The sequence below is a fragment of the Ovis aries genome, chromosome 3 (assembly GCF_016772045.2).
Source record: "Ovis aries strain OAR_USU_Benz2616 breed Rambouillet chromosome 3, ARS-UI_Ramb_v3.0, whole genome shotgun sequence".
NCBI lineage: Eukaryota > Metazoa > Chordata > Mammalia > Artiodactyla > Bovidae > Ovis > Ovis aries.
The window spans coordinates 38918956-38946614 of record NC_056056.1 but is presented as its reverse complement, the minus strand read 5'-3'; the positions used below and the strand labels follow the sequence as shown (position 1 = coordinate 38946614).

Here is a 27659-nt window from a genome sequence, read left to right as displayed (position 1 = left end):
CCTGTGGAATTGTCATTGATAATTCTGGTGTGGAGAAGCAGAGCATAAGGCTGGGAGTGTAAATTTATCCTCACAAAGGGATGTAAATTCCCACTGGACTGGAGAGCAGCTAGCTTCATATTCCTGCATTAAAAACTGTCCACCATATGCACTGCTTTGGCCCATAATGGTCTGGAGCAAATAACAGACGGAAAGGAAGTTTGTCCACTAGAAAGCAGCAGCTGTGGAGACAAGAGATGCTTTTTCCCTTCCCTGAGATAGGAATATTCAGGAAAGGTACATGGGTTCAATTCCCTAAAGGCAAAATAGTACAGTATTATACAAAGGCTCTGCAACCAGAATGCCCAGGGGGTCATGTTCCTGGCTTTTCCCCTTAAGTTCTATGGCAATGGAATATGTACTTCTCTTCTCTGTGCCTCATGGAAACAATAATAGCTACCCATCTCATACGATTAAATGACTTCATAAATACAAGGTGCTTACAACCATGTCACACAGTGAATGTGCAGTGGAAGTTTGCCACTTTTATGCTCATCATTCTGTTTAGGGCTTATTGGGGCTCAAGGCAGGCACCTCTTAAATATGCCTCAAAGACATATTATTTTGCATTCAAGTTACTTAAGAAATAGCCATTACAAGAGGGACTCTTTGACCCTCTCGTCTCCCTGAAAGCAGGAAATAAATCTTCCATGTGACAGGTACCCTTCCTATACTGGGAGGCAGGAAGACATCCTTATCTGTAGAGATAGGGAATTCAGACCAGGGGGTTATCTAAACAAACCTTGTCACTTCCTTCCTTTACTTTACCACTACCTTACTACCCAAGTCCAAACTTCTTCCTTACTAATTGAGCCTGTGTGCTCAGTCATGTCTGGTTCAATGCAATGCAATGGACTGCAGCCTGCCAGGCTCCTTTGTCCGTGGGACTTTGCAGGCAAGGATACTGGGGTGAGTTGCCATTTCCTCCTCCAGGGAATCTTCCCAACTCGAGGACTGAATCCAATTTCCTGCATCTCCTGTATTAGCAGGCAAATTCTTTACACTGAGCCACCTGGGAAGACCTACTAATTAAGCACCCAAACTTAAATTTCTTTGTTCTGTATTTTGTCTGAAAATATAAAAGCTAACTGCTTTGGCCACTTCTTAGGTCGCATTGCTATGAGACTTCTATAAGAATTAAATTTTTTTCTTTTTCTCCAGCTAATCTATCTTGTATCAGTTTAATTATGTGTCCACTCATAAGAACTCAAGAGAGGTGGAGGGGAAATTACTCCTTCCATGATAGGCTTCACCCTAATTTTGTTTAGCAAAAAATCCTCCAGGTGCTCTCTTTACTTTTGGCCAATAATCTGTCTCAAATACATACTGAAATGTCCCATAAAGTGCTTTCAAGAATATTTCATGTAACAAAAATTTATACATTTTGAGGGGTTAATTTTTATTTTTGTTTTAGTGAAAAACAACCAACTAATGATTACTTTCTTTGGGGCTGTTCAGGAGGAGGAAATTAAATATAACTTAAACATTCAAAATGAAAAAACTATCACCTGATTAATCTACACCTAAATTAATATTTGATTGAAAAAATATTTGAAAAAGTGGCTTAGTTAAAAATGTAAATCTGTTGTCATTTTAGGATCGACATTAGGGACTGTCTGCCACAAATAATTAAGTAGTAAAATTACTTACAAAGTTCTCCATGATTTACCAGGGTCTTTGTTAGAAGGCAACCAGCTTCAAATGAGAGAGTAACTGATAACAGCAGCTTTAACAAGAAAACCTTTTATCTCACATGATACTCTGAAAATGGGTGGTTCCTGGACTAGCTCAAAGGTCAGTAGAGTCCTCAGATATCCAGGTCTCCTTTTTTCTCCCGCTTCTTCTTTGCCATTCTTAGCAAACTGGCTTTTCATGATCACAAGCTGACTGTCAGAGCCTTGGACATCAAGTCTTCATATTACAGTGTACCTAGCAGGGAGGAATGGAATGGAGAGGCAAAGAGCCTTCTTTACATATAAACTTCCCTCTTTCTCAATCAAGGAAGACAATCTTTCCAGAACTTTCTAATAGACTTTCTCTTTCAGTTCACAGGCAGAGTTGGGTCACGTATCCATACTTAAGAGGCTTCTCTGGTGGCTCAGCTGGTAAAGAATCCACCTGCAATGACAGAGACCCGAGTTCAGTCCCTGGGTTGGGAAGACCCCCTGGAGAAGGGACTGGCTACCCACTCCAGTATTCTGGCCTGGAGAATTCCATGAACTGCATAGTCCATGGGGTCACAAAGAGTCAGACATGACTGTGTCCATACTTAGACTAATGACTGGCAAAGAAAAAAGGAGTTAAGATGTACTGAGTTAGACTAGTCCTAATTTATCCCCTGTGACTGAGCTGAGACCTATCTTCCCTGGGCACAGGGCAAGCAAATGGTAACTGAGACCTCTCAGTGAGAAGAAAGCCTCAGCATAAACTCTTTGGGTGAAAGAAGGGTGGGCAGCCAAGAACTTCTACAGCGTTGTCCACACAAAGCACTGCCTACCTCTGCCCCATTCCAGCTAAGGCCTTCCACTTCACATTCAAGTCCTACTTAGCCTCCTGCAGTTCCCAAATACATTTCACAGCTTTCAGATTCTGATTACACTTTGTGTGCTGAGAATATTCTCCACCTTTCCTCCTTGTTCTTCATGGCTGCTCCGTTTTGTAGAGAATCTTTCTAGTAACTTGGCCTCTCAGTTCTGTGAGTTCCTGTATTCCAGTAACTGAATCTCCCATCCCCACTCAGCCACTTATTTTGTGGCCAGACCCAAGACTGATTAACTACATCTCCTCCACAATCTCAATTTCCTGTAGCTTCAGCTAAAGGGCAGGTTACTGTGCCTAGCTTACAAAGTAATTTCCAAAGTAAGTCTAACCTAAATTCATCTATAATGGCTCAGGAAACAAATTCTCCAACAGCAATGCCCAGTTCTATGAACCAAAAGAACAAAAATAAAAACTTGCCTTTCCAGCACTCACAACTGCTGGAGTTCTATTTGTTTCCATCCCTATGTTAATCTCCATACTTTTGGGGGAGAAAGTTCCAAAGATCCAATGTACTTATGTTTCCTTTCCTGATTCTGTGTATGAACTGCTGTCTCTGAATTCCTATAGAAAAATAAGAAGGTGAAAGTGAAAGTCACTCAGTCCTGTCTGTCTCTGCGACCCCATGGACTAGAGTCTGCCAGGCTCCTCTGTCCATGGAATTCTCCAGGCAAGAATACTGGAGTGGGTAGCTGTTCCCTTCTCCAGGGCATCTTCCCAACTCAGGAATAAACCCAGGTCTACCTCACTGCAGGCAGATTCTTTACCATCTGAGCCACCAGGGAAATACCATCAAAAACAAGAGAGACGTGTCATTTGCTATTTGGGACATCTGAAAAAAGTTACCCCTATGGTAGAAAGTTGTTGTTGTTCAGTTGCTAAGTTGTGTCTGACTCATCGCAACCCCATGGACTGCAGCACACCAGGCTTCCCTGTCCTTCACTATCTCCCGGAGTTTGCTCAAATTCATGTCCACTGAGTTGGTGATGCTGTCTAACCATCTCATCCTCTGCTCCCCCCTTCTCCTTTCGCCTTCAATCTTTCCCAGCATCAGGGTCTTTTCCAATGAGTTGGCTCTTTGCATTATGTTAATAGAAAGATAACTGTCGAAATTTCTGGCATGGCACACTAAGGCAGTTTTTCTCAATTCAGCCTGCTCTTTTGTAATCAATAGAAATTTTGACTACATTCTAGGACTTAGTTCTTTATCAGTTTTCATCATTATGATTTTTTTTTTTTTTTTTTTGGTCTTTCAGGGGGAAGTTACATAATACTACGTTGGGAGCTACTAGACAGATACCATTTTTAAAAAATATGTTATTTATTTGGCTGTATCGGGTCTTGGTCACAGGACTTGGGAACTTTCACTGTGGTATGCAGGCTCAAGTGCTCTGTGGCAAGTGGGGTCTTAGTTCCCTGATCAGGTATCCAACTGCATCCCCTACGTTGCAAGGTGGATTCTTAATCACTGGACCACCAGGGGAGTCACTAGATATCATTTAAAAACTAAAACTGTTCACTGTTTAACAAGGTAAAAGTTCAGTAAAAATAGTTTAAACATCTAATAAAAAGTAAACCCATTTTAGAATATTTTAAGATTCTCCCTATTTACTTCTGTATGTAAAGAGTAAATAAATCAGATTGGAGGTAGGGAATGTATTTTAAACTGCTTCACACATTATGCAAAGAAGGAACCATGAGAAATGAATAACAAAAATAAAAATATCCCTGGATAAAATCCACGTGTACAGAAGATGATTCAGGATGTTATAAATAACTCATATGAGGTAAAGCAAACATGCAATATTTATATATCATTCTCTGAAGAAAGGACATATTTTATTAATCCTCAAGTTGCTTAGCAGATTAATAATAAAAGCTTAGTACATATTATCAACAAGTCCAACTGCAGGGCCCACAGAAAACTCAAATGAGTTTAAGGTGAGTTTACTTCTTTTTCATCTGATTCATCATCCATAACCTAAAACAAACAAACAAAAAAAAAGAGAATACAGAATTAAAGAGTAGAAATTGCTATTTTCATGATTTTAATATTACTTGCTTACCTCAAATGCTCTGCAACAATGCATACCAACACAGTAAGAATACATCTATCAACAGCCCCAAAGCACAAGGTTTACATCAAAATCTGATATTCTAGCAACATAAAAGCAAACTGAATATTCGGTTCAGTTCAGTCGCTCAGTCATGTCCAACTCTTTCCAACCCCATGAACCGCAATACACCACGCCTCCTTGTCCATCACCAACTGCCGGAATCTACCCAAACCCATGTCCATTGAGTCGGTGATGTCATCCAACCATATCATCCTCTGTTGTCCCCTTCTCCTGCCCTCAATCTTTCCTACCATCAGGATCTTTTTAAATAAGTCAGCTCTTCGCATCAGGTGGCCAAAGTATTGGAGTTTCAGCTTCAACATCAGTCCTTCCAATGAACATCTAGGACTGATTTACTTTAGGATGGACTGATTAGATCTCCTTGTAGTCCAAGGGACTCTCAAGAGTCTTCTCCAACACCACAGTTCAAAAGCATCAATTCTTTGGCACTCAGCTTTCTTCACAGTCCAACTCTCACATCCACACATGACCACTGGAAAACCAATGCCTTGACTAGACAGACCTTTGTTGACAAAGTAGTGCCTCTGCTTTTGAATATGCTATCTAGGTGGGTCATAACTTTTCTTCCAAAGAGTAAGCGTCTTTTAATATCATGGCTGCAATCACCATCTGCAGGGATTTTGGAGCCCCTCAAAATAAAGTCAGGCACTGTTTCCACGGTTTCCCCATCTACTTGCCATGAAGTGACAGGACTGGGTGCCATGATCTTAGTCTTCTGAATGTTGAGCTTTAAGCCAACTTTTTCACTCTCCTCTCTCACTTTCATCAAGAGGCTCTTTAGTTCTTCTTCACTTTTTGCCATAAGGGTGGTGTCATGTGCATATCTGAGGTTATTGATAGTTCTTCTGGCAATCCTGATTCCAGCTTGTGCTTCCTCCAGCCCAGCATTCCTCATGATGTACTCTGCATAGAAGTTAAATAAGCAGGGTGATAAAATACAGCCTTGACATACTCCTTTTCCTATTTGGAACCAGTCTGTTGTTCCATGTCCAGTTCTAACTGCTGCTTCCTGACCTGCACACAGGTTTCTCAAGAGGCAGGTTAGGTGGTCTGGTATTCCCATCTCTTTCAGAATTTTCCACAGTTTATTGTGATCCACACACTCAAAGGCTTTGGCATAGTCAATAAAGCAGAAATAGATGTTTTTCTGGAACTCTCTTGCTTTTTCAATGATCCAGCAGATGTTGGCAATTTGATCTCTGATTCCTCTGCCTTTTCTAAAACCAGCTTGAACATCTGGAAGTTCACGGTTCATGTATTGCTGAAGCCTGGCTTGTAGAATTTTGAGCATTACTTTACTAGCATGTGAGATGAGTGCAATTGTGCGGTAGTTTGAGCATTCTTTGGCATTGCCTTTCTTTGGGATTGGAATGAAAACTGACCTTTTCCAGTCCTGTGGCCACTGCTGAGTTTTCCAAATTGCTGGCATATTGAGTATAGCACTTTCACGGCACCATCTTTCAGGATCTGAAATAGCTCAACTGGAATTCCATCACCTCCACTAGCTTTGTTTGTAGTGATGCTTCCTAAACCCCACTTGACTGCACATTCCAGGATGTCTGGCTCTAGGTGAGTGTGAGTGATCACACCATCATAACTATCTTGGTCGTGAAGATCTTTTTTGTACAGTTCTTCTGTGTATTCTTGCCACCTCTTCTTAATATCTTCTGCTTCTGTTAGGTCCATACCATTTCTGTCCTTTTTGAGCTCATCTTTGCATGAAATGTTCCCTTGGTATCTCTAATTTTCTTGAAGAGATCACTAGTCTTCCCATTCTATTGTTTTCCTCTATTTCTTTGCATTGATCACTGAGGAAGGCTTTCTTACCTCTCCTTGCTATTCTTTGGAACTCTGCATTCAAATGGGTATATCTTTCCTTTTCTCCTTTGCTTTTCACTTCTCTTCTCACAGCTATTTGTAAGGCCTCCTGAGACAGCCATTTTGCTTTTTTGCATTTCTTTTTCTTGGGGATGGTCTTGATTCTTGTCTCCTGTACAATGTCAGGAACCTCTGTCCATAGTTGATCAGGCACTCTGTCTATCAGATCTAGGCCCTTAAATCTATTTCTCACTTCCACTGTATAGTCATAAGGAATTTGATTTAGGTCATACCTGAATGGTCTAGTGGTTTTCCCACTTTCTTCAATTTAAGTCTGAATTTGGAGTTCATGATCTGAGCCACAGTCAGCTCCCAGTCTTATTTTTGCTGACTGTTAGAGCTTCTCCATCTGTGGCTGCAAAGAATATAATCTATCTGATTTCGGTGTTGACCATCTGTTGATGTCCATGTAAAGAGTCTTCTCTTGTGTTGTTGGAAAAGGGCGTTTGCTATGACCTCTGCATTCTCTTGGCAAAACTCTATTAGCCTTTGCCCTGCTTCATTCTGTACTCCAAGGCCAAACTTGCCTGCTACTCCAGGTATTCCTTGACTTCCTACTTTTGCATTCCAGTCCCCTATGATGAAAAGGACATCGTTTTTGGGTGTTAGTTCTAAAAGGTCTTGTAGGTCTTCATAAAACCATTCAACTTCAGCTTCTTCAGTGTTACTGGTCAGGACATAGACTTGGATTACCATGATATTGAATGGTTTGCCTTGTAAACAAACAGAAATCATTCTGTCATTTTTGACATTACATCCAAGTACTGTATTTCAGACTCTTTTGTTGACTATGATGGCTATTCCATTTCTTCTAAGGGATTCCTGCCCACAGTAGTAGATATGGTCATCTGAGTTAAATTCACCCATTCCAGTCCATTTTAGTTCGCTGATTCCTAGAATGTTGATATTCACTCTTGCCATCTCCTGTTTGACCAATTCCAATTTGCCTGGATTCATGGACCTAACATTCCAGGTTCCTATGCAATATTGTTCTTTATAGCATCGGACCTTGCTTCTATCACCAGTCCCATCCACAACTGGGTCTTGTTTTTGCTTTAACTCCATCCCTTCATTCTTTCTGGAGTTATTTCTCCACTGATCTCCAGTAGCATATTGGGCAGCAAGTTAATTAAAACATTAGTCTCTGTTCCTTGCTCCAAAGGAGGTTTCCAAAAGCAGAGTCTCAGGTGGACATAGAGGACTATTATGATGAACTGGTATTTCCTAGCTCTATGACTAATATATAGAATTGACTTTTTTTGTTTTTATTTCAAAAGCATCTTATTTCCTTAAGCATAGTCCTAGGAAATATACCAAATTGTTATTGCAAAAATATGTATTAGAAAAATGAATCCCTAAAAAAGGTAAAGAAACTATACCTTTATAGTTGCTGGAAAATATACTAGCAATTAATTACGTTGGTCTTACTCAGATAAAAGTTCATTTTAAACCTTAGAAAAATATGAAGATTTTCATTTCAAGTAAGTTACTAATGAATACTCGAAGGAAAAAATGAAAGGATTAGTATCTTTTCATGAGTTAATATATTACTCAGATAATAAAAACCAACTCCTCTGGAAAAGAAAAGGGTTATATAAACCTAAGACTATTTTTTCTCTTAACCACACCTACTATAATTAAAACCAACTCAGGTTTATAATCCTACTGCCAATTCATCACCCAACCCTGGACAAGTGAATAAAAACCTTCCTTTGTCAATCTAGCAAAGTGTTAACTTTTTTTTTTAAAGGCATACAGAGGATAATGGGGCCAAAATTAATTTTTTTTTAATCTAGATGAATCTGGTTCTGATCTGAGACAATCAATTCCATCATAGTTTCTTTCAGGCTGAATAAAAAAATTGATATTTACTTTCAAGGAACTGATATTTTTATACCCAATCTCAGCAACATCCAATCAAAAAAATTTTGTCAATCAACTTCTATTTTAGGGAAAATATTCCTAAATTTGGAATAATGTTTCTAAATATTTAATGAAAACTATGTAAACAACATGTACAACACACAAGGCTAAGTGTTACAGAAGGACACCGAGACCTAGGTACGATTATAACTCTCTCAAGGAACTTATCCATTATCAGAAAGCTGAAACAGACACACAGAAGCTTTGCACCAAAGAGCTTAACTCCAACCGAAGAACTAATATGAACTTCAAAGAGGAGATGGCATGTGTTGTACCACGGGACAGGTTTAAGTACTGCCCAGAAAAGAGTGAGTCTCACAGGAGCTGAGAGATGATGCCCTCTCCTTAAAGGCACAGAATTATCTGAAGAGTTTTTTCATATTTTTAATTTCCATATACTCTTTCCTTCCTTGATAATCGCTCTCCTGAAGGCCTTGCCTCTTGGTTGAGAATTCCTGGAGTGAAGGTCACTTTTAGTGCTGAGAAAAATACTGGTACTATATTCCTTAGATATCTTTGGGCAGGATAAAAATGTCAACATCAGGCTATAAATAAAGCTCTAAAACTGTATCTATAACTGTACCTTGTACAACAAAGTATGATTCTTTGAAGGGCTTCTTGCCTGCATGTTTAAGAACAAGAAGTATTTAAATGTGAAATAGTGGAGGGGCTCCCCTCGTGGTACAGTGGATGAGAACCCACCTGCCAGTGCAGGAGACACAGGTTCAATCCCTGGTCCGCGAGGATCCCACATGCTGTGAAGCAACTAAATCTGTGCGCCGCAACTACTGAGCCTGTGCTCTGGAGCCTACGAGCTGCAACTACTGCAGCTTGCATGCCCAAGAGCCCATGCTTTGCGACAAGAGAAGACACCGCAATGAGAAGCCTGTGCACCAAAATGAAGAGTAGCCCTTGCTCATTTCAACTAGAGAAAGCCCGCACACAGCAACAAAGACTCAGTGCAACCAAATATTAATCAATCAATTAAAAAGAAATGAAGTAGTAGAGCTCTTCCACTAAAGACTTGTAAATGTCACCTATAAAATTCCATGATGTTTCCCTTTCATAATTTTTCTACAGCCAGAACAGCAATATGCCCTCTATTTCCCAAGTACAAAATGAAAGTGACTTATTTAATATTAACAAACTGTATTGTTAGAAAATAAATGAGGTAATATTTGGAAAACTGCTGAGCACATAGCAGGGAATTATTAACACTAAAGATAATTCTCGAAGAAGGAGTCTGATAATAATGGTAACACAATGATATAGCAGTTGAAGAAAATGTCAGGTCATGAATTTCTTTTCTTTCCAAAAAATTCATTTTAATATTAAATCTAAACTGTCATACAATATTGGCATACCTGTTCTACGCCTTCTACTTCTGGAATATAAAACTGCAGCATGTTCTGAATTCCATTTTTCAGAGTAATGATTGAACTGGGGCAGCTGGTACAAGAACCTTGGAGTTTCAGCTGTACGATGCCATCTTCAAAGCCTTTATAGATTACATCTCCTCCATCTTCCTGCACAGTTGGCCTGTAGACACAGAATATTTGCTATATATTTAAAATAAAATAAGTTTTTATTGAAAAAACTTAATACAACATAGAGCTTAGATTTTATATTAATAAATTCACAAAGTTAGAGCCACTTTTAAAAACAAGAATAACAACAGTTAGTAGCTAGTCTCATTTGTAACTTTCAGATAAAATGCCAATTCATTCATACAAGAACTTTATCTGCTTATTGCATTTTAATCTTGTTCATCATTTAAGATTTCAAATTTCCTAATAATTATACTGATTACCTAAGATATACTCATTCACTTCTTTTAAGTAAATGGAGGGAGACTGACATGTGCTGGCTTTTTTTTTTTTTCCAGCTAAAACTTTTCATTGAAATATAAATAATTCAAAAAATGCATAAATCACATACGATCAATTCAGTGTATTTTAACAAACTGAACATATATATGTTCTAGACCAAGAAACAGAACACTGGAGCCCCAGAAGTCCACCCTATTCTTCCTTTTTACCACTCCTCCCAACCAAAGGGAGCCATTATCCCAACCGCTATCACCACTGACAAATTCTGCCTGCTTTTTAACTTTATAAACATAAATTCCATTTAAAAAGCACAAAGTATTAACTTTTTAAATCTGGCTTCTTTTTCTCTTTGCAAGATTCATCCACATTGTGGCATACAGTAATAGTTCATTTAATCTCACTGCTGCAGAGTATTCCGTTAAGTGAATATGCTAGAATTTATCCATTCTTTTTTTAATATCTATTTTTTACTTATTTATCTCTTTGGCTGTTCTGGATCTTAGCTGTAGCATGTAGGATCTAGTTCCCTGACCAGGGATTGAACCTGGGCCCCCTGCATTGGGAGTATGGAGCTTAGCCACTGGACCACCAGAGAAGGACTCATTCTATTGCTGATGGACATCTGGGTTAATACCAGCTTTTGGCTTTTACAAATGGCACAGCTATGGAGATTCTTGCAAATGTCCTATGGCATACTGCTGCTGCTGCTAAGTTGTTTCAGTCGTGTCTGACTCTGTGCGACCCCAGAGATGGCAGCCCACCAGGCTCCCCCTTCCCTGGGATTCTCCAGGCAAAAACACTGCAATGGATTGCCATTTCCTTCTCCAGTGCATGAAAGTGAAAAGTGAAAGTGAAGTCGCTCAGTCGTGTCCAACTCCTAGCGACCCCATGGACTGCAGCCTACCAGGCTTCTCCGTCCATGGGATTTGCCAGGCGAGAGTACTAGAGCGGGTTCCCATTGCCTTCTCCAGACGCCATACTAATAAACTACAACTGAGAATGTACCCAAGAGTGAAACTGCTCATCAAGAATATGTTTATGCCCAGATTTAGTAGCTACTGCCAAACAGTTTCCCAAACCTATATTCCCACCAGCAGTACACGAGAGTTCCTGTTGCCCCACAAACTTGCCAACAATTGGTGTTGTCAGTTTTAATAATTTTAATCATTCCAGTGGATCTGCAGTGATATTTCATTACAGTTTTAATCTGAATATCTATAACGAGGTTGAGTACTTTTTCATGTTTACTGTCATTTATTTGGTTATTGTCTTTCTCATGAATTGCTACTCCAGTGCTTTTGTGAAGAGACTGCTCCAGTCTCTATTTGATTGTCTTTTTCTTAACATTATGTAAGAGATTTTAAATATATTCTGACATACATATTATAAATGTCTTCTAATCTGTGCTTTGCTTCTTCATGGTAAGTGATATCTTTTGATGAAGAAGCCTTATTTTTATTATAGGCTACTTTGTATGTCTTTCTCTTAAGTTTTCTTATGTCTTGTAAAAAAAATTTTGCCTATCCAAAGGTCAGGCAAATATTCTTTTAAATTTCCTTTGTGATTTCTTTGTCGACCATTAGCGTTTTTGAAGAGCACTGTTTAGTTTCCAAATATATATAGATTGCATGGATACCTTTTGGTAATTGACACCTAGCTTAATCTAACTGTAGAAAATAATATTTTCAATGATTTCAATCCAGAAAATTTGTTCAAGGTTGCTTTATGATTTAGAATACAGTCCCGTTTAGTAAATCTTCCATGTACACTTGAAAAAAAATAAGTACTTTGTTCTTGCTCGGTGTAATGTTTCGTGTGTGTCAATTTAGTCAGGTTTGTTAAGCATGTGTATAAAATTCTCGTATCTTTACTCATCATTGTATATGTTTGCTTTACTTGTTACTGAGAGAGATATGTTGGGTCTTCCACCGTAATTGTGGATTATCTATTTCTCATTTTAGTTCTTTCAAATATTCTTCATCTATTCTGAAGCTTTTATTAGATGTATATGTTTAAAATTAGTGTATATTCCTCACAGAAATTACCCTTTTATTATTATGAAAGATTTATCTTTATTGCTAGTAATGTCTATAGCTATAAAGTATATTTTGTCTGACATCTGTACAACTATACCAGTTTTCTCTTATCCATTCTTTGCATGCTATGTATTTCTCCATCCTTCCACTTTCAACCTTTCTTTGTCCTTATAGTTAAGGTATGTATCTCTTATAGGCAGTATATATAGCTTTTTTTCAACAGGCAATCTGACAATTTTATTTCTTGTTAATTAACCTATATACATTAAAATATAATTCCTAATATATTTGGGTTTATACAACCATCTTATTTTTTATCATTTTGCATTATTTTCAATTAAACAAGTATTACTTTATTATTATTCTACTTTATCCCTCTATTGAATTTTGGTTATGTGGTCTTTACTATTGATTGTTTATAAGATACCTACTTCTTGATTTCTTAGACTCTAATATAGATTAGTGCAGACTTCCCAGGTGGTTCAGTGGTAAAAAATTCGCCTGCCAACTCAGAAGATGCGAGTTTGATCCTGGGTTGAGATGATCCACTGGAGAAGGAAATGGCAACTCAATTCAGTATTCTTTGCCAGGGAAATCCCATGGATAGGGGAGCCTGGCGGACTACAGTCCACAGGGTCTCAAAGAGTCAGACGCAACTGGGCACACATAGCACAGCAAAATAAATTATACTTTTATTAATTCCCAGATAATGCCAAGAATGAAGAACACTTACTCTTCTACTTAGCACCTTAAACATTTTTGTCACGTATTTAAATTCTACATATATTAAAAACTCTACAGGATATTGTGAGACTTTTTTTGTCACATATTCTATGTCTATCATTTTTTTTTTTTTTTTTTTGGCTGTATTTTCCACTCTCTTTTCTGTGCTTTAGCTGGGCATTTTCTACTGCTCTATTAAAACATTCCAGTACATTAATCTTCTCTCCAACAGTATCCAATGTGACATACAACTAACCTAATGCGTTCTTAAGTTTAGCTATTGTATATTTTAGTTTCAGAATTACTTTTTCTTATAGATTCCAGTCTTCTGATGAAATTCATCTGACTTTCTGTTTTCTCCAACGTTTTATTCACAATCATTTTAAAGATCATGTCTGATAACTCTCACATCTAGGTTATCAATGGATTTGTTTTATTTTCTGTTGGTTCAGTTCCCAGATTCTATGCCTAGTAATTTCGGGGGCAATAAATGATGGATAACATATATGAAGAACTAAAGTGACTTGAGATTATATTATACTAGAAAGGGTTCACACTATCTTGTGGCAGCAGCTTAACCCTCTGTGGAACTAAGTTCATTCAATACTGGCCTATTGTTTCATAAGACTTGGTCTACCTCTGGCTTCTCTCTTTCAAGGGTATAGTCCTCTAGAGAACCCAACTAAGAGCCTGGATGTTCTTTGAGGCCCCACCCTCCTTGACAGATCCTAAACTCCAACTTTTATCACTCCCAGCACCATAAAACTGCCAAAATTCTGCTCAGGTTTTCAACTGTCTTTTGTTTTACTTCTTAGTCTCTTTCCTTCCACAGCTAAAAACAAGTAAGTGCCTTGTGGGGAGAAGCTCTGAGTGCTAAGGCTTACATTTTTCTTTCCTCTGGGGTCTTGCTCCTTAAAGTCAAAGCTTCATTCTCCAAATTCTCAACAAATTTGCTGAAAGTTAACACAGTTTCTCTGTTTCTCAACGGCTGCTCTTCGCCCACCTTCTCATATTCTAACCTCACACCAAGAATGAGTAAATACCCCAAGAGAAGCTTCAGTGTGCTTTCCCTCTCTACAGAATCTTATTTGCTTTGGCAGCTATATCATACTGTCCAACAACAAACTTTGTGTATTTTACCTAGATTTTTTTGGAACTCTCAGCAGGACCATTGGTTTACTGTAAGCAAAAGTGGGGAGGCAGCCTGAAAAGAGGTACTCCTTCTCTCCTCACAGTTCTCTCAAACACTGTTAAGCCATTTTCTTCTTTCTAAGAAATTTGGCATTATAATAATATCAAATCCAAACAGTGACTATGAAAGATAAATTACATAAATTACTGACTATATTTAGACAGAGTGTTATAAATTTTGGAGGGACCTTTCCTGGTGGCTCAGATGGTAAAGAAACTGCAGACTTTAAAATTCAATTTCTATGGTTACTTATTTTGTTTACATTAACTTATACTTGTTTTGGAACTCTACTACAACCTCAGAGACAACCAAAAATTTATTGCTACACTGTAGTATATCTGATCTCAGGTAGAAAGATGAACACATACCGTATTCTAGTATCTAACAATTCCTTAATCATTGCCACAACTTCATCATCATCTTCAGATCCTAGAAACAATTACAAATAAAACATATCAACAAAAGAAATTTTATACCCATGCAAGTACAAATATTAAAATAAAGTGATTTTAACTTAATGTCTCATTAAAAAAATAAAAGCACAGAACATGTAACTTGGTATATTGAAATAAGTGATATGGAGGAAATGGAAGGATCATTCATTTGATTCTCTGAAGAAAAATTAAGATGCACTGATCAACATTTGGTGATAACTGTGAATATACTGAAATAACGTGATCTACTAATAATGTTAGGGTTTTAATTTTTTGGCCAATATATTTGTAAACTTTTATCCTTCTCAAGGATTGAAAAGGAGCAAAGAAAAGACAGTGCTTGGATCCTGATGAAAACTTTGAGACAAAAAGGCACTTTTTAAGTTTTTTTTAACTGCGTTTAAGTTAAATTTTTAACCCCTCAATTTAGTGGTTTTCATGATGACAATCATACTAAGTACAGATATAAGCCTAATGGAAATTATAAAATGTTCTACAAATCTGAACAAAAACCTGGTTGTTTCATTTTGTTTCATTTTTTTCTTTTTTAAAAAATGTGTCTATTTAATTTTTTAGTTTTGGCTACACTGGGTCTTCATTGCTGCACGTGGGCTTTCTCTGGTTGCAGGGAGCAGGCGCTACTATCCAGCTGTGCTGCACGAGTTTCTCATTGCCGTGGCTTCTCTCGTTTTGGAGCGCGGCCTTTAGCGTGCATGGGCTCAGTAGCTGTGGTGCAGGGGCTTAGCTGCTCTAAGACATGTGGAATCTTCCCAGTCCAGTGATCAAACCCACATCTCCTGCATTGGGAGGCTGATTCTTAACCACTGGACCACCAGGAAAGTCCATTTTTGTTTTCCTTTTTACTTTGTAAGATTATATACAGATCTTCACATATGTCTTTTTTTATGGGTTTTACATTTATTTGGAAAAAAATCTCTTTATCATTGGGAAAACTAAAAATGCAGCTAATTCAAACTACATTATGACAAACACTAGGATTCTGGCAACAATATAAATACCAACATATTAATATTAAATTATATCAACTTTGATTTTTTAAATAAAATAAACAGAATATAATTAAGATTCTCTTACATCAGCAAACCTAAGTTCCTTTTGCCATCATCACTTCTACAGGCAACCACTATCATTAGTTTAGTATATATCTTTTGGCTAGTTTTTAAATCATTTGTTTCCAGTTTGCTGCTATTTCTAACAATCCTGCTTCTTATGTGTGTAAAGTATTCACCAGTGTACTTTTGAAAATACATCTATGAGGTAAATTTCCAGTGCTGGGTTAACAGCCTTGTGTATTTTTACATTTTGGCAGAGGTAGTCAAAGGCTCTCAAAATGAGTTTTACATATATATCTTACCAAGAACACATGTAACTATTCCATGTATTATTTAAAATTTGCATAAATGGTATATTTATAAGAATCTGTAAATAAACACTTCAGTCTCCTTTTACCACTTAATATTTTTTATATCTTTTCACATCGGTATCTCCTAATCAAGCTCACTCCTTTTAACCGCTAATATAGTTTTTAAATATTTCAATGAACACGTTAAAATATGTTTGAAATATGTTGAAATATGCTTCCACGTGTTGTCTTATGTACATTTATCAGACTCATTTAGAGTATATATCTAGAAGTTAAACTGTATCATTTAAAGGTGATTATACAAAGGTTTGTGTCTGTGTGTAGACGTATGTGCACACGTGCATGCTTAAGTCACTCAGTCGTGTCCGACTCTTTGCAGCCCCACAGACTGCAACCCCCCAGGCTCCTCTGTCCATGGGATTCTCCAGGCAAGAAAACTGGGATAGTTATTATCTTTAATAGTGTGTTTAGAAATAATTCTAAATTGAGGCTGAAAATTAACTTCTGTTAAATCTGAGAGAAGGGCAAACTGTTGAGCATTATATTATTTTGAAAACAATATATATATTATAACATATTATACTATAGTATTATAAATATTATAACAAATAATAGTAGTTTGAAATTTTTATAGCTGAAATTTTTAGTTTTTTATAATATATTCCATGTAAACACAAGTTTTATAAAATGACAGGTAAAACTAGTATACATGAGGTTTTATCCCCTCTGGAATTGGTTCCAGAGTTCAATAAAGTATAATGACAAAAATCTGTTTCCCACGCTTTCAGAAATCAAGACAAATATGAAGAAACCAGAACAATTTTTTTAAAAAGCTAAATATTAATTCCCAACACATTACCTGCTTCTCCTGAAGGTGTTTCCTCAGTAACTAAAGGTAAGCCAGATGCAAAGAAATCCATAATTGTAGCATAGATATCTGGTTTCAGTAAATTCCAGTCTAATTCTTCATTCTCCTGTAAATATTTGAAGGAAAACATTACATTTTCATCCAAGAGCAAAGACAAATATAAAACAATAATTTGACTCTTTTAGGACTCTTTCCCTATTTGTATTCTATACCATGCAATAGCACTCATTTCTAGAAAATATGTCAGTTACTATTGAGGAGCTGGCTTATAATGACTTTTAGAAGATACAATCTTAGAACATATCCCATTCAATCATTCATCAAACCTGTATTAAGTGTGGTGTGTGTATATGCTCCGTAGAGGGTATATCAAAATGACTAAATGATACTCTTTCATAAGGTAAAAAGAGTTGGATCCTATGTTTTGAGTGGATAATAAACAGACTTCCCATTCTTTTAATAAAACAGGATATAACTCCTTGATGAACTATACAGGATACGCTATGACTATTTAAAAAATTCAATCTATGTATATTATTTAAGAGCATTGAAGACATAACTGTTGATCCCAAACTATAACATGTCTCATTTATGGCTATTGTGCTAGAGGACTTGTGAACTGTCAACAAGACTGGTATCCTTCAGAAATAATCCATAGCCTTCCCTGGTGCGCAGTGGATGAAATCTGCCTGCCAGTGCAGGGGACATTGGTTTGACCCTGGTCCAGGAAGATTCCATATGCCTTGCAGCAACTAAACCCATGAGGCACAAACTACTGAGCCTGTGCTCTAGAGTCCCCGAGCTGTAACTACTGAACTCATGTACTGCAACTACTGAAGCCCACACACCACAAGGAAGAGTGGCCGCTGCTCGCTGCAACTAGAGAAAGCCCACACAAACCAACGAAGACCCAGAACAGTAAAAAATAAAACTAAGTAAATCAATAAGAGTAATCCTCCCAAACTGCTTAAGAGGAGTTCACTGAATACTTTTGATTTTGATGCAAAAAAAAGAGATTAAGTTCAGCACATATATATCAATTATAGATTTAAAAGAATATGCAGTTTAAAATTAAGTAATTCATTTCTCATTAATCTAGTACACTTGAAAGTCTTTTGTAGCAAATATGATCTCAGATATTGGATGGATATAGCATATTTAGCTTGATTTTTTGACATTGAGAGATTAGCCAACTGTTGCAGAAGTATACAACCCACTGCTCTCATCTGTGAAGCTCTACAGTGTCATTGTGGGATGGCAGGCTGACACAAAAATATGTCAGGTGCCATTTTATAAATGCTCACTGTGAAAGAAGACAAATATTCAATCATTCTGTTGGTCATATATATATATTTGATATATATATTAATACATATATATTTGATCATTTATTTGCTTCTCTTTGTACTCTATCAACGTAAGCTAAAAATTAGTAAAAACAATACTTGGAAGCCTAAATTTTAGTCCTGCCAAGGTGGTGGCTCAGACGGCAAAGTGTCTGCCTGCAATGCGGGAGACCCGGGCTCAATTCCTGGGTCGGGAAGATCCCCTGGAGAAGGAAATGGCAATCCACTCTAGCACTCTTGTCTGGAAAATCCCATGGATGGAGGAGCCTGACAGGCTACAGTCCATGGGGTCGCAAAGAGTCGGACACGACTGAGCAACTTCACTTTCACTTTCTTTCAAGGTTGAGTCTTGGACACTGCATTTAACTCTCTGAAGCTTGTTTTTCTTTCTTGAAAAACAAGGAATCTGGAAGTTAATTTCAACTTGAGAATTCTATGAAATAATTATCTTGAGAAGTAAACTTGAGATTTTTAATAACAGTATATATAAAACACATTAAGCATGGATATTCTGGACAGCACCACTGGACTCAGAAAAAACCCAAAGTATATCACATCTTGTTTTATATAATTCTATGCTTACCTTTGTGACAGTGATGAAATCTGGTCCAAAAAAGACACTTTTTACTCCCTCAATCCTAAATAACTGCCTGTGAAAAAATAAAAATTGAGAGATAATAACTTAGTCGTGTCTGATACTTTTGCAACCCCATAGACTGCAGCCCGCCAGGTTCCTCTGTCCACGGGATTTCCCAGGCAAGAATACTGGAGGGGCTTGTCATTTCCTTCTCCAAGGGCTCTCCCCAACCCGAAAATGTAACCCACTCTCTCGCATTGCAGGTGGAATCTTTACCACTGAGCCACTGGGGAAGCCCTGGGGAATGACAAAACAGATTGGGAATAAGCACACAGTGCATCAGATCTTCCCCAATGTCTCAGCAGCAAAGAATTCACTTGCAATGCAGGAGACGCAGGAGACGTGGGAAAATCCCCTGGAGGAGAAAATGGCACTCCAATATTCCTGCCTGGGAAATCCCATGGACAGTCTGGCCCAGGGTTATAGTCCAAAGGGCAGCAAAGAGTGGACAGGACTGAGTAAATGAGCACACACATACTTTGTATCAACAGTATTACTTGGCAGTAAGGAGAAGTGAACTACAGATCCCTACAAGAACAAGGATGACTCAAAATCATCATACTAAATGAAAGAAGCCAAACACAAAAGACTACATGGTTCCATTTATATGAAACTCTAGAAAAGGCAAAATGGTAGTAGATGGTTAGGTAGCATCACCGATTTAATGGACATGAACATGGGCAAACTCCAGGAGATAAGTGAGGGACAGGGAGGCCTGGTGTGCTGCAGTCCATGAGGTTGCAAAGAGTTGGACAGAAGTTAGCAATTGAACAACAATAGGGTAAGAAGATCAACAGTTACCAGGGTGAGAGATGTATCAACTATCATTTCTGTGGTAAACATTTCACAATGTGTATTTGTTTTGTTTTTTTTTTTAATTTTAGTTTTTATTTTTTAAATTTTAAAATCTTTAATTCTTACATGCATTCCCAAACATGAACCCCCCTCCCACCTCCCTCCCCATAACAACTTTCTGGGTCATCCCCATGCACCAGCCCCAAGCATGCTGCATCCTGCGTCAGACATAGACTGGAGATTGAATTCACATGATAGTATACATGTTAGAATGTCATTCTCCCAAATCATCCCACCCTCTCCCTCTCCCTCTGAGTCCAAAAGTCCGTTATACACATCTGTGTCTCTTTCCCTGTCTTGCATACAGGGTCGTCATTGCCATCTTCCTAAATTCCATATATATGTGTTAGTATACTGTATTGGTGTTTTTCTTTCTGGCTGACTTCACTCTGTATAATCGGCTCCAGTTTCATCCATCTCATCAGAACTGATTCAAATGAATTCTTTTAACGGCTGAGTAATACTCCATTGTGTATATGTACCACAGCTTGCTTATCCATTCATCTGCTGATGGACATCTAGGTTGTTTCCATGTCCTGGCTATTATAAACAGTGCTGCGATGAACATTGGGGTACATGTGTCTCTTTCAATTCTGGTTTCCTCGGTGTGTATGCCCAGAAGTGGGATTGCTGGGTCATAAGGTAGTTCTATTTGCAATTTTTAAGGAATCTCCACACCGTTCTCCATAGTGGCTGTACTAGTTTGCATTCCCACCAACAGTGTAGGAGGGTTCCCTTTTCTCCACACCCTCTCCAGCATTTATTGCTTGCAGATTTTTGGATCGCAGCCATTCTGACTGGTGTGAAGTGGTACCTCATTGTGGTTTTGATTTGCATTTCTCTAATAATGAGTGATGTTGAGCATCTTTTCATGTGTTTGTTAGCCATCCGTATGTCTTCTTTGGAGAAATGTCGATTTAGTTCTTTGGCCCATTTTTGATTGGGTCGTTTATTTTCTGGAGTTGAGCTGCATAAGTTGCTTGTATATTTTTGAGATTAGTTGTTTGTCAGTTGCTTCATTTGCTATTATTTTCTCCCATTCAGAAGGCTGTCTTTTCACCTTGCTTATATTTTCCTTTGTTGTGCAGAAGCTTTTAATTTTAATTAGATCCCATTTGTTTATTTTTGCTTTTACACAATGTGTATTTGTATCAAATCATCACACTGTATACCTTAAACTTATACAATGTTTTATGACAATTACATCTCACAGAAGCTAGAAAAAACATTGTTATTGGATTAACTGATCATTTTTTATTTGGTTTTATCTTTTTTTAATGGGATAATTGTTTTACAAAGTTGTGGTTTCTGCTATACAACAATATGAATCAGCTTCCCTCCTAGAAAAAACATTTTTTAATACAATTTTAAAAATTAAGTCATGTCATTAAAAAAAAAAGTTACCAGGGAGGTGAAGCAAGAGAATGAAAACAAAAGGGAAATGAGGGATCTTTTGCTGTGATAAAAATGTTTTATATTTGTATTTTTTTGGTGGATACACAATTGTATATAGTTATCAAAACTCAGAGGAACCAGAGATCAAATTGCCAACATCTGCTGGATCATTGAAAAAGCAAGAGAGCTCCAGAAAAACATCTATTTCTGCTTTATTGACTATGCCAAAGCCTTTGAGTGTGAAGATCACAATAAACTGTGGAAAATTCTGAAAGAGATAGGAATACCAGACCACCTGACCTGCCTCTTGAGAAACCTGTATGCAGGTCAGGAAGCAACAGTTAGAACTGGACATGGAACAACAGACTGGTTCCAAATAGGAAAAGGAGTACGTCAAGGCTGTATATTGTCACCCTGCTTATTTCACTTCTATGCAGAGTACATCATGAGAAACGCTGGGCTGGAAGAAACACAAGCTGGAATCAAGATTGCTGGGAGAAATATCAATAACCTCAGATATGCAGATGACACCACCCTTATGGCAGAAAGTGAAGAGGAACTAAAAAGCCTCTTGAGGAAAGTGAAAGTGGAGAATGAAAAAGTTGGCTTAAAGCTTAACATTCAGAAAATGAAGATCATGGCATCTGGTCCCATCACTTCACAGGAAATAGATGGGGAAACAGTGGAAACAGTGTCAGACTTTATTTTTTTGGGCTCCAAAATCACTGCAGATGGTGACTGCAGTCATGAAATTAAAAGACGCTTACTCCTTGGGAGAAAAGTTATGACCAACCTAGATAGCAAGTTGAAAAGCAGAGACGTTACTTTGCCAACAAGGTCCATCTAGTCAAGGCTATGGTTTTTCCAGTGGTCATGTATAGATGTGAGAGTTGGACTGTGAAGAAAGCTGAGTGCCAAAGAATTGATTCTTTTGAACTGTGGTGTTGGAGAAGACTCTTGAGAGTCCCTTGGACTGCAAGAAGATCCAACCAGTCCATTCTCAAAGAGATCAGCCCTGGGATTTCTTTGGAGGGAATGATGCTAAAGCTGAAACTCCAGTACTTTGGCTACCTCATGCAAAGAGTTGACTCATTGGAAGACTCTGATGCTGGGAGGGATTGGGGGCAGGAGGAGAAGGGGATGACAGAGGATGAGATGGCCGGATGGCATCACTGACTCGATGGACATGAGTCTGAGTGAATTCCGGGAGTTGGTGATGGACAGGGAAGCCTGGCGTGCTGTGATTCATGGGGTCACAAAGAGTCAGACACGACTGAGCAACTGAATGAATGAGTATCAAAACTCAATAAATTGTACATTTGAAATTGGTGAATTTTATTGTACGTAAATTATACTTCAGTAAAGCTAATTTTTGAGAGAAAGAGGGGCAGATTATAATTTGAAAAACCCTTCAAAGGATTTTGAAATACGGCCTCCCTCCCAAATCACTGATACATGTACCATACTTAGCAGACACTAGAGCAGTATCCTTTTCCCCCAACTTTAGGAATAAAAGCTGACATACTCCAAGGGAGGTCACAGTTCTCCTTTTGTCTACCATTGCAAGAATGTTATCAAAATTAATGCTTTGAAATTATTTAGGAATTTTTCTGAAACAATGTCAGCTGGGTCCTTTACACAACCACTTAATGTTAAATCTGCAAGTCATCACAAAGTTTTTGGTTGCAGCTTATGATCCAATAAATCAAAACACAGACCCTCTAAGTAGGACCCTAGATTAGTACTATTAGCAAAGCTTTTTTTCCCCCCAAATGAAAGCACGTTGCAAAAGAAGACACCTGATATATGTCAGGGGATGCAATGGTAAAGAATCAGTTTGCCAATACAGGAGACGCAAGAGGTGGGGGTTCAGTGCCTGGGTTGGCAAGAGTTTCTCTGGTTTCCTAGAGTAGGAAATGGCAACTCACTCCAGTATTCTTCCCTAGAGAATCCCAAGGACAGGCGAGCCTGGCAGGCTATACAGTCCATGGGGCTGCAAAGAGTCAGGCATGACTGAGCAACTGAGCACACACATGGGTCATATCATAGAGACTGCTTGGAGAAAAGAGTTCAGAAGTTCTGTCCCTAAAAGAAACAGGAGTTTCAAGCATTATTATACATGCTTTGTCATTTAGGTTATTTTCCTTGGGACAATTTCAATGCGTCAATGTCCAAAACAATATATGATACCTAGAACTAAACATACTCTCCCAAAGGCAGTCTAACTTGTTCTGAATACAGAAACTATTACTTCTCTTATGCTGAATACTAGGACTCTTTGGCTGACTTTTTAAAGCATATTTCTAATGTAGTTGAGAGGTCAAATTCTTCTATCCCATAACTGTGCTAGGCATTTAAAAAATTTAAGCACACAGCTTAATATTTATTCTTGCTAGATTTTATCTTATTTGCTTTAACCTATCATTCTAACCTAATAAAACTTTTTAAAATGTCTCTGAATTTTGTCATCCAACAGATAAGCAAATCCTATCATCTGAAAAACTGATAATTATATCTTATTAATGTTGCTGGTTTTAAAAATGTCCTGAATAAACAGGCCACTACAGACATTCAGAGCCCTTTCACATGTTCTCAGAGGTAGGCCTACCCTCTGCTTGTATTTCTTCATCTTCTCTACAAAGATAGGAAAAAACAAGTCAAATGCCTCCCTAAAGTCAGACATATTAACTGTTTACTCATTCATTCAACTAATATTTGAATACAGAGTAACAGACACCATTCTAAGCATTAGGGACACAATGACCAGTAGGACAGACTGGTTTCCGTCCTCATGTTTACAGCAAAAAGATTCTCTGTTAAACAAAAATAAGATTGAAGATAATGAATTCTGTAAACCCAAGAAATGGGTGACTTCTAAAAGATTAATTTGAAAAGGGTTTTGGCCAATTGAACATCTGACAGAAATCATCTCCAACCAATTTATAACTGAATCAATTTGGGCTTTTTTATTTTTACATTTTTAAAAATACTAAATATGTGAGCTCATATTTGATGTACACATTTCAAGCTATTGGGCTTTCCTGATAGCTCAGCTGGTAAAGAATCACCCGCAATGCAGGAGAGCCTGGCTCTATTCCTGGGGCGGGAAGATTCCCTGCAGAAGCCAACGGCTACCCACTCCAGTATTCTGGCCTGGAGAATTCTGTTATCAGTTTGATACACATTCTTCCATACCTTTTTTGTCAGTGCATTTTTGTGTTTTGTTTTCATACACATAACAACGCATAATGTATTCACTGTTTTGCAACTTGCTTTCTTCACTAACAGTGTGTCTTAGATGTCACTCTATAACAGTAAGTATGGTTCCTCCTCATCCTTTTCAATATCTGTGGGCTATGGATGGACAAAGTTTATCCAACTATCCATACTGATGGATATTTAGACTGTTTCCAACTTACTACCATTATCAACAAGGCTACAATGAACACCACCGCACACACAGTATGGATATACGTGGTAATTCTTTCAGGCAGTGTTTTTCAAACCCACCAGTAAGTTGTAAAATCAATTATGTAGTAACCAGGATTTTATTCAATAAAATAAAACAGAACAGAATAATATAAAAAGCACAAGAAAGGAAATATAACCAAGTTTCATACCTTATAAAGGCAAAAACTGCCCCATCAAACAATTCTTTCATATATATATATATATATATATATATATATACACACACACGTATGTGATTCATATATATACACATACATATACACAGATATAGGTATATCTTTGTATGTATTCGTGTGTCTGTGTATAGTGCATCATAATATAAAATATTTCTTACTGTGGCTTGTATTAAAAAGCACAAAAAACAAATGCTCTAAGATATCTTCCAAGAAGTGGCACGTTTAGGTCAAAGGAAATTTGCACGTTGATTAACTAGAAACTTTAAAAACCATTCCTGAGATAAGCTTATTTCTGGCTCCCCTAAATGAGACACATAAAATGGCTGTGTGTATACAGAAACAGTTATCTAAGTTTTATTTTCTCAATATCCTTGGCAATCAGTATCAGACTTAGGTTACCAAAAATTTCAATTGATGTGACTGATTTTAACATATTTTAAATGATTTCTCTAGCTATCAGTTTAAAAGGGGTTTTATAATTTTATCCTTTGTGGCTTATCATCTGACATATATTTAATATGTCTTTATCTAGTGAATTTAAAAACTGTCACCACCGAATGTAAATTGGTACAGCCAGTATGGAAAACAGCAAGGCAGTTCCTTAAAGAACTAAAAATAGAGCTGCCATATGATTCAACAATCCCACTGCTGGATATATATCCAGAAAACAATGAAAACTCTAATTCCAAAAGATACATGCACGCCAGGATTCATAGCAGCACTATTTACAATAGTCAAGACATAGAAACAACCCAAGTGGCCATCAACAGATAACTGGCTTAAGACGATGTAGTACAATGAAATATTACTCGATGATAAAAAAGAACGAGATGATGCCATTTACAGCAATACGGATGGACCTAGAGAATATTATACTTAGTGAAGCAAGTCAGAGGAAGACAAATACTGTATGATATCACTTAAATGTGGAACCTCAAAAAATAATACAAATGAATCTATACACAAAACAGAAGCAGATTCAAAGACATAGAAAACAAACTTATGGTTATCAACGGGGAAAGGAAGGGAGCAACAGATTAGAAGGATGGGATTAATGATAAAGACTACTACACATAAAATAGATAAGCAACAAGTATATACTACGTAGCACAGGGAATCACAGTCAGTATCTTTTAATAATCTATAATAGAATATAATCCAAAAAGAAAAATAAAAGAATCACTTTGCTATCCACCTGAAACTAACACAATATTGTACATCAACCATACTTCAATAAAAATGAATAAAAACTGTCACCACTCAATAGTTTACTGAAAATTCATGCCACATCTAATAATCATCATCATTTAGAACTCTGAGAGGAATATTTTAGAAACTACTCCATTTTGAAGCATCTAGAAATTCAGCTATCCTTGAGAATAAAATGAGCACATTTTTATGTTTTTTTTAAAAAACAGCGTTTTAAAGATTTAGAATGGATATCTGCCACATTACCATTTTGACAGATTTTTTTTTAAGTAAAAATATAAATTCTATTTAGTCACGCTACAGATCTCTTAAGTATATCACTTTGCAAGAGAATAGTTTCTTAATATCAAATCTTGTTTTTCTTTATTGTTTACCTGAAAAGAAAACAACCTTTATACTGAAGAGATGCAACGCACATGTAAGTGCAATAGCTAAGGCTGCCTTAACTCCTGAAGTCAGTTACTTATGTTTCTCGGTGAAAGCAAATAAAAAATAATACTATACCTAGCCAGAGGGGAGCGAAACGCTGTAGCTGGGGTGGGAAAATCCATGGTCCTTGTCTCAAGAACTGGTTTTCCTGGAATAAACTTTAAACTGTTGGGATTTGGGGTATCTTGTGTTTGAATAAACATGTATCTCACTAAAAGAGAAAAAAGAAAAAGGAATGTTATTCTAGGAAAAAATATTAGTTAACAAGCTTATGGACTATGAAGTATTCATTTTCAGAGAACCATAAGATATAAGAAAAATTAGAAAACAAAAAAAAATAAAGCTTTCTTGCCCAAGCTTACAAAAGAAGAATTGTTAAAGATAAGAAACAAATTTATCAAAACATTTAGGATAATTACATTGAATTTTATATTAATATTGATTATTTGTATAGTTTTGTTACTCAACAGACTCTAGCAAAATCATATACCTAAGTAGGAAGGCATATCATAATTCAGCAGTCTTTGATGTATTCTCTTTGGTAACTCAATACCAAATTGGCTATAATTACAAATCATCATCACTTCCCAAAGTGCTAACATTTTTAAAAAACAAACAAATTTATCATAGTATTTATTTTATGCTTACTCATTACATGTCAGAGACAGGGTTGAGTGCTTTAAATATATTTAAGCCTTTAACAATCCTATAAAGAAGGTATTATTGTTCCTACTTTACAAAAGAAGAAACTGAGACTGAGAAATTACTTGTTAAGTTCAGTCACTCAGTCGTGTCCAACTCTTTGCGACCCCATGAATTGCAGCACACCAGGCCTCCCTGTCCATCACCAACTCCCACAGTTCACTCAGATTCATGTCCATTGAGTCAGTGATGCCATCCAGCCATCTCATCCTCTGTCGTCCCCTTGTCCTCCTGCCCTCAATCCCTCCCAGCATCAGTCTTTTCCAGTGAGTCAACTCTTCGCATGAGGTGGCCAAAGTACTGGAGTTTCAGCTTCAGCATCAGTCCTTCCAAAGAAATCCCAGGGCTGATCTCCTTCAGAATGGACTGGTTGGATCTCCTTGCAGTCCAAGGGACTCTCAAGAGTCTTCTCCAACACCACACTTCAAAAGCATCAATTCTTCGGCATTCAGCCTTC

At 37.3% G+C, this 27659-nt stretch overlaps 1 protein-coding gene across 2 annotated transcripts in view; it reads right to left on the bottom strand.

Annotated features, from left to right (window-relative positions):
• Positions 1 to 4394: 4394 nt before the first annotated feature.
• NFU1 (NFU1 iron-sulfur cluster scaffold) overlaps positions 4395 to 27659 on the bottom strand; it is a 28919-nt gene continuing 5654 nt past the window's right edge. For both annotated transcript variants that reach the window (XM_060412024.1, XM_042248078.2), the window contains exons 3-8: positions 26576 to 26711; positions 18912 to 18978; positions 16974 to 17088; positions 14665 to 14725; positions 9881 to 10055; positions 4395 to 4558 (exon numbers count right to left, since the gene is read on the bottom strand). In XM_060412024.1, coding sequence (XP_060268007.1) covers positions 4514 to 4558; positions 9881 to 10055; positions 14665 to 14725; positions 16974 to 17088; positions 18912 to 18978; positions 26576 to 26703 — 591 coding nt within the window. In that variant the 5' untranslated portion in view covers positions 26704 to 26711 and the 3' untranslated portion in view covers positions 4395 to 4513. The remainder of the gene's footprint in view (positions 4559 to 9880; positions 10056 to 14664; positions 14726 to 16973; positions 17089 to 18911; positions 18979 to 26575; positions 26712 to 27659) is intronic.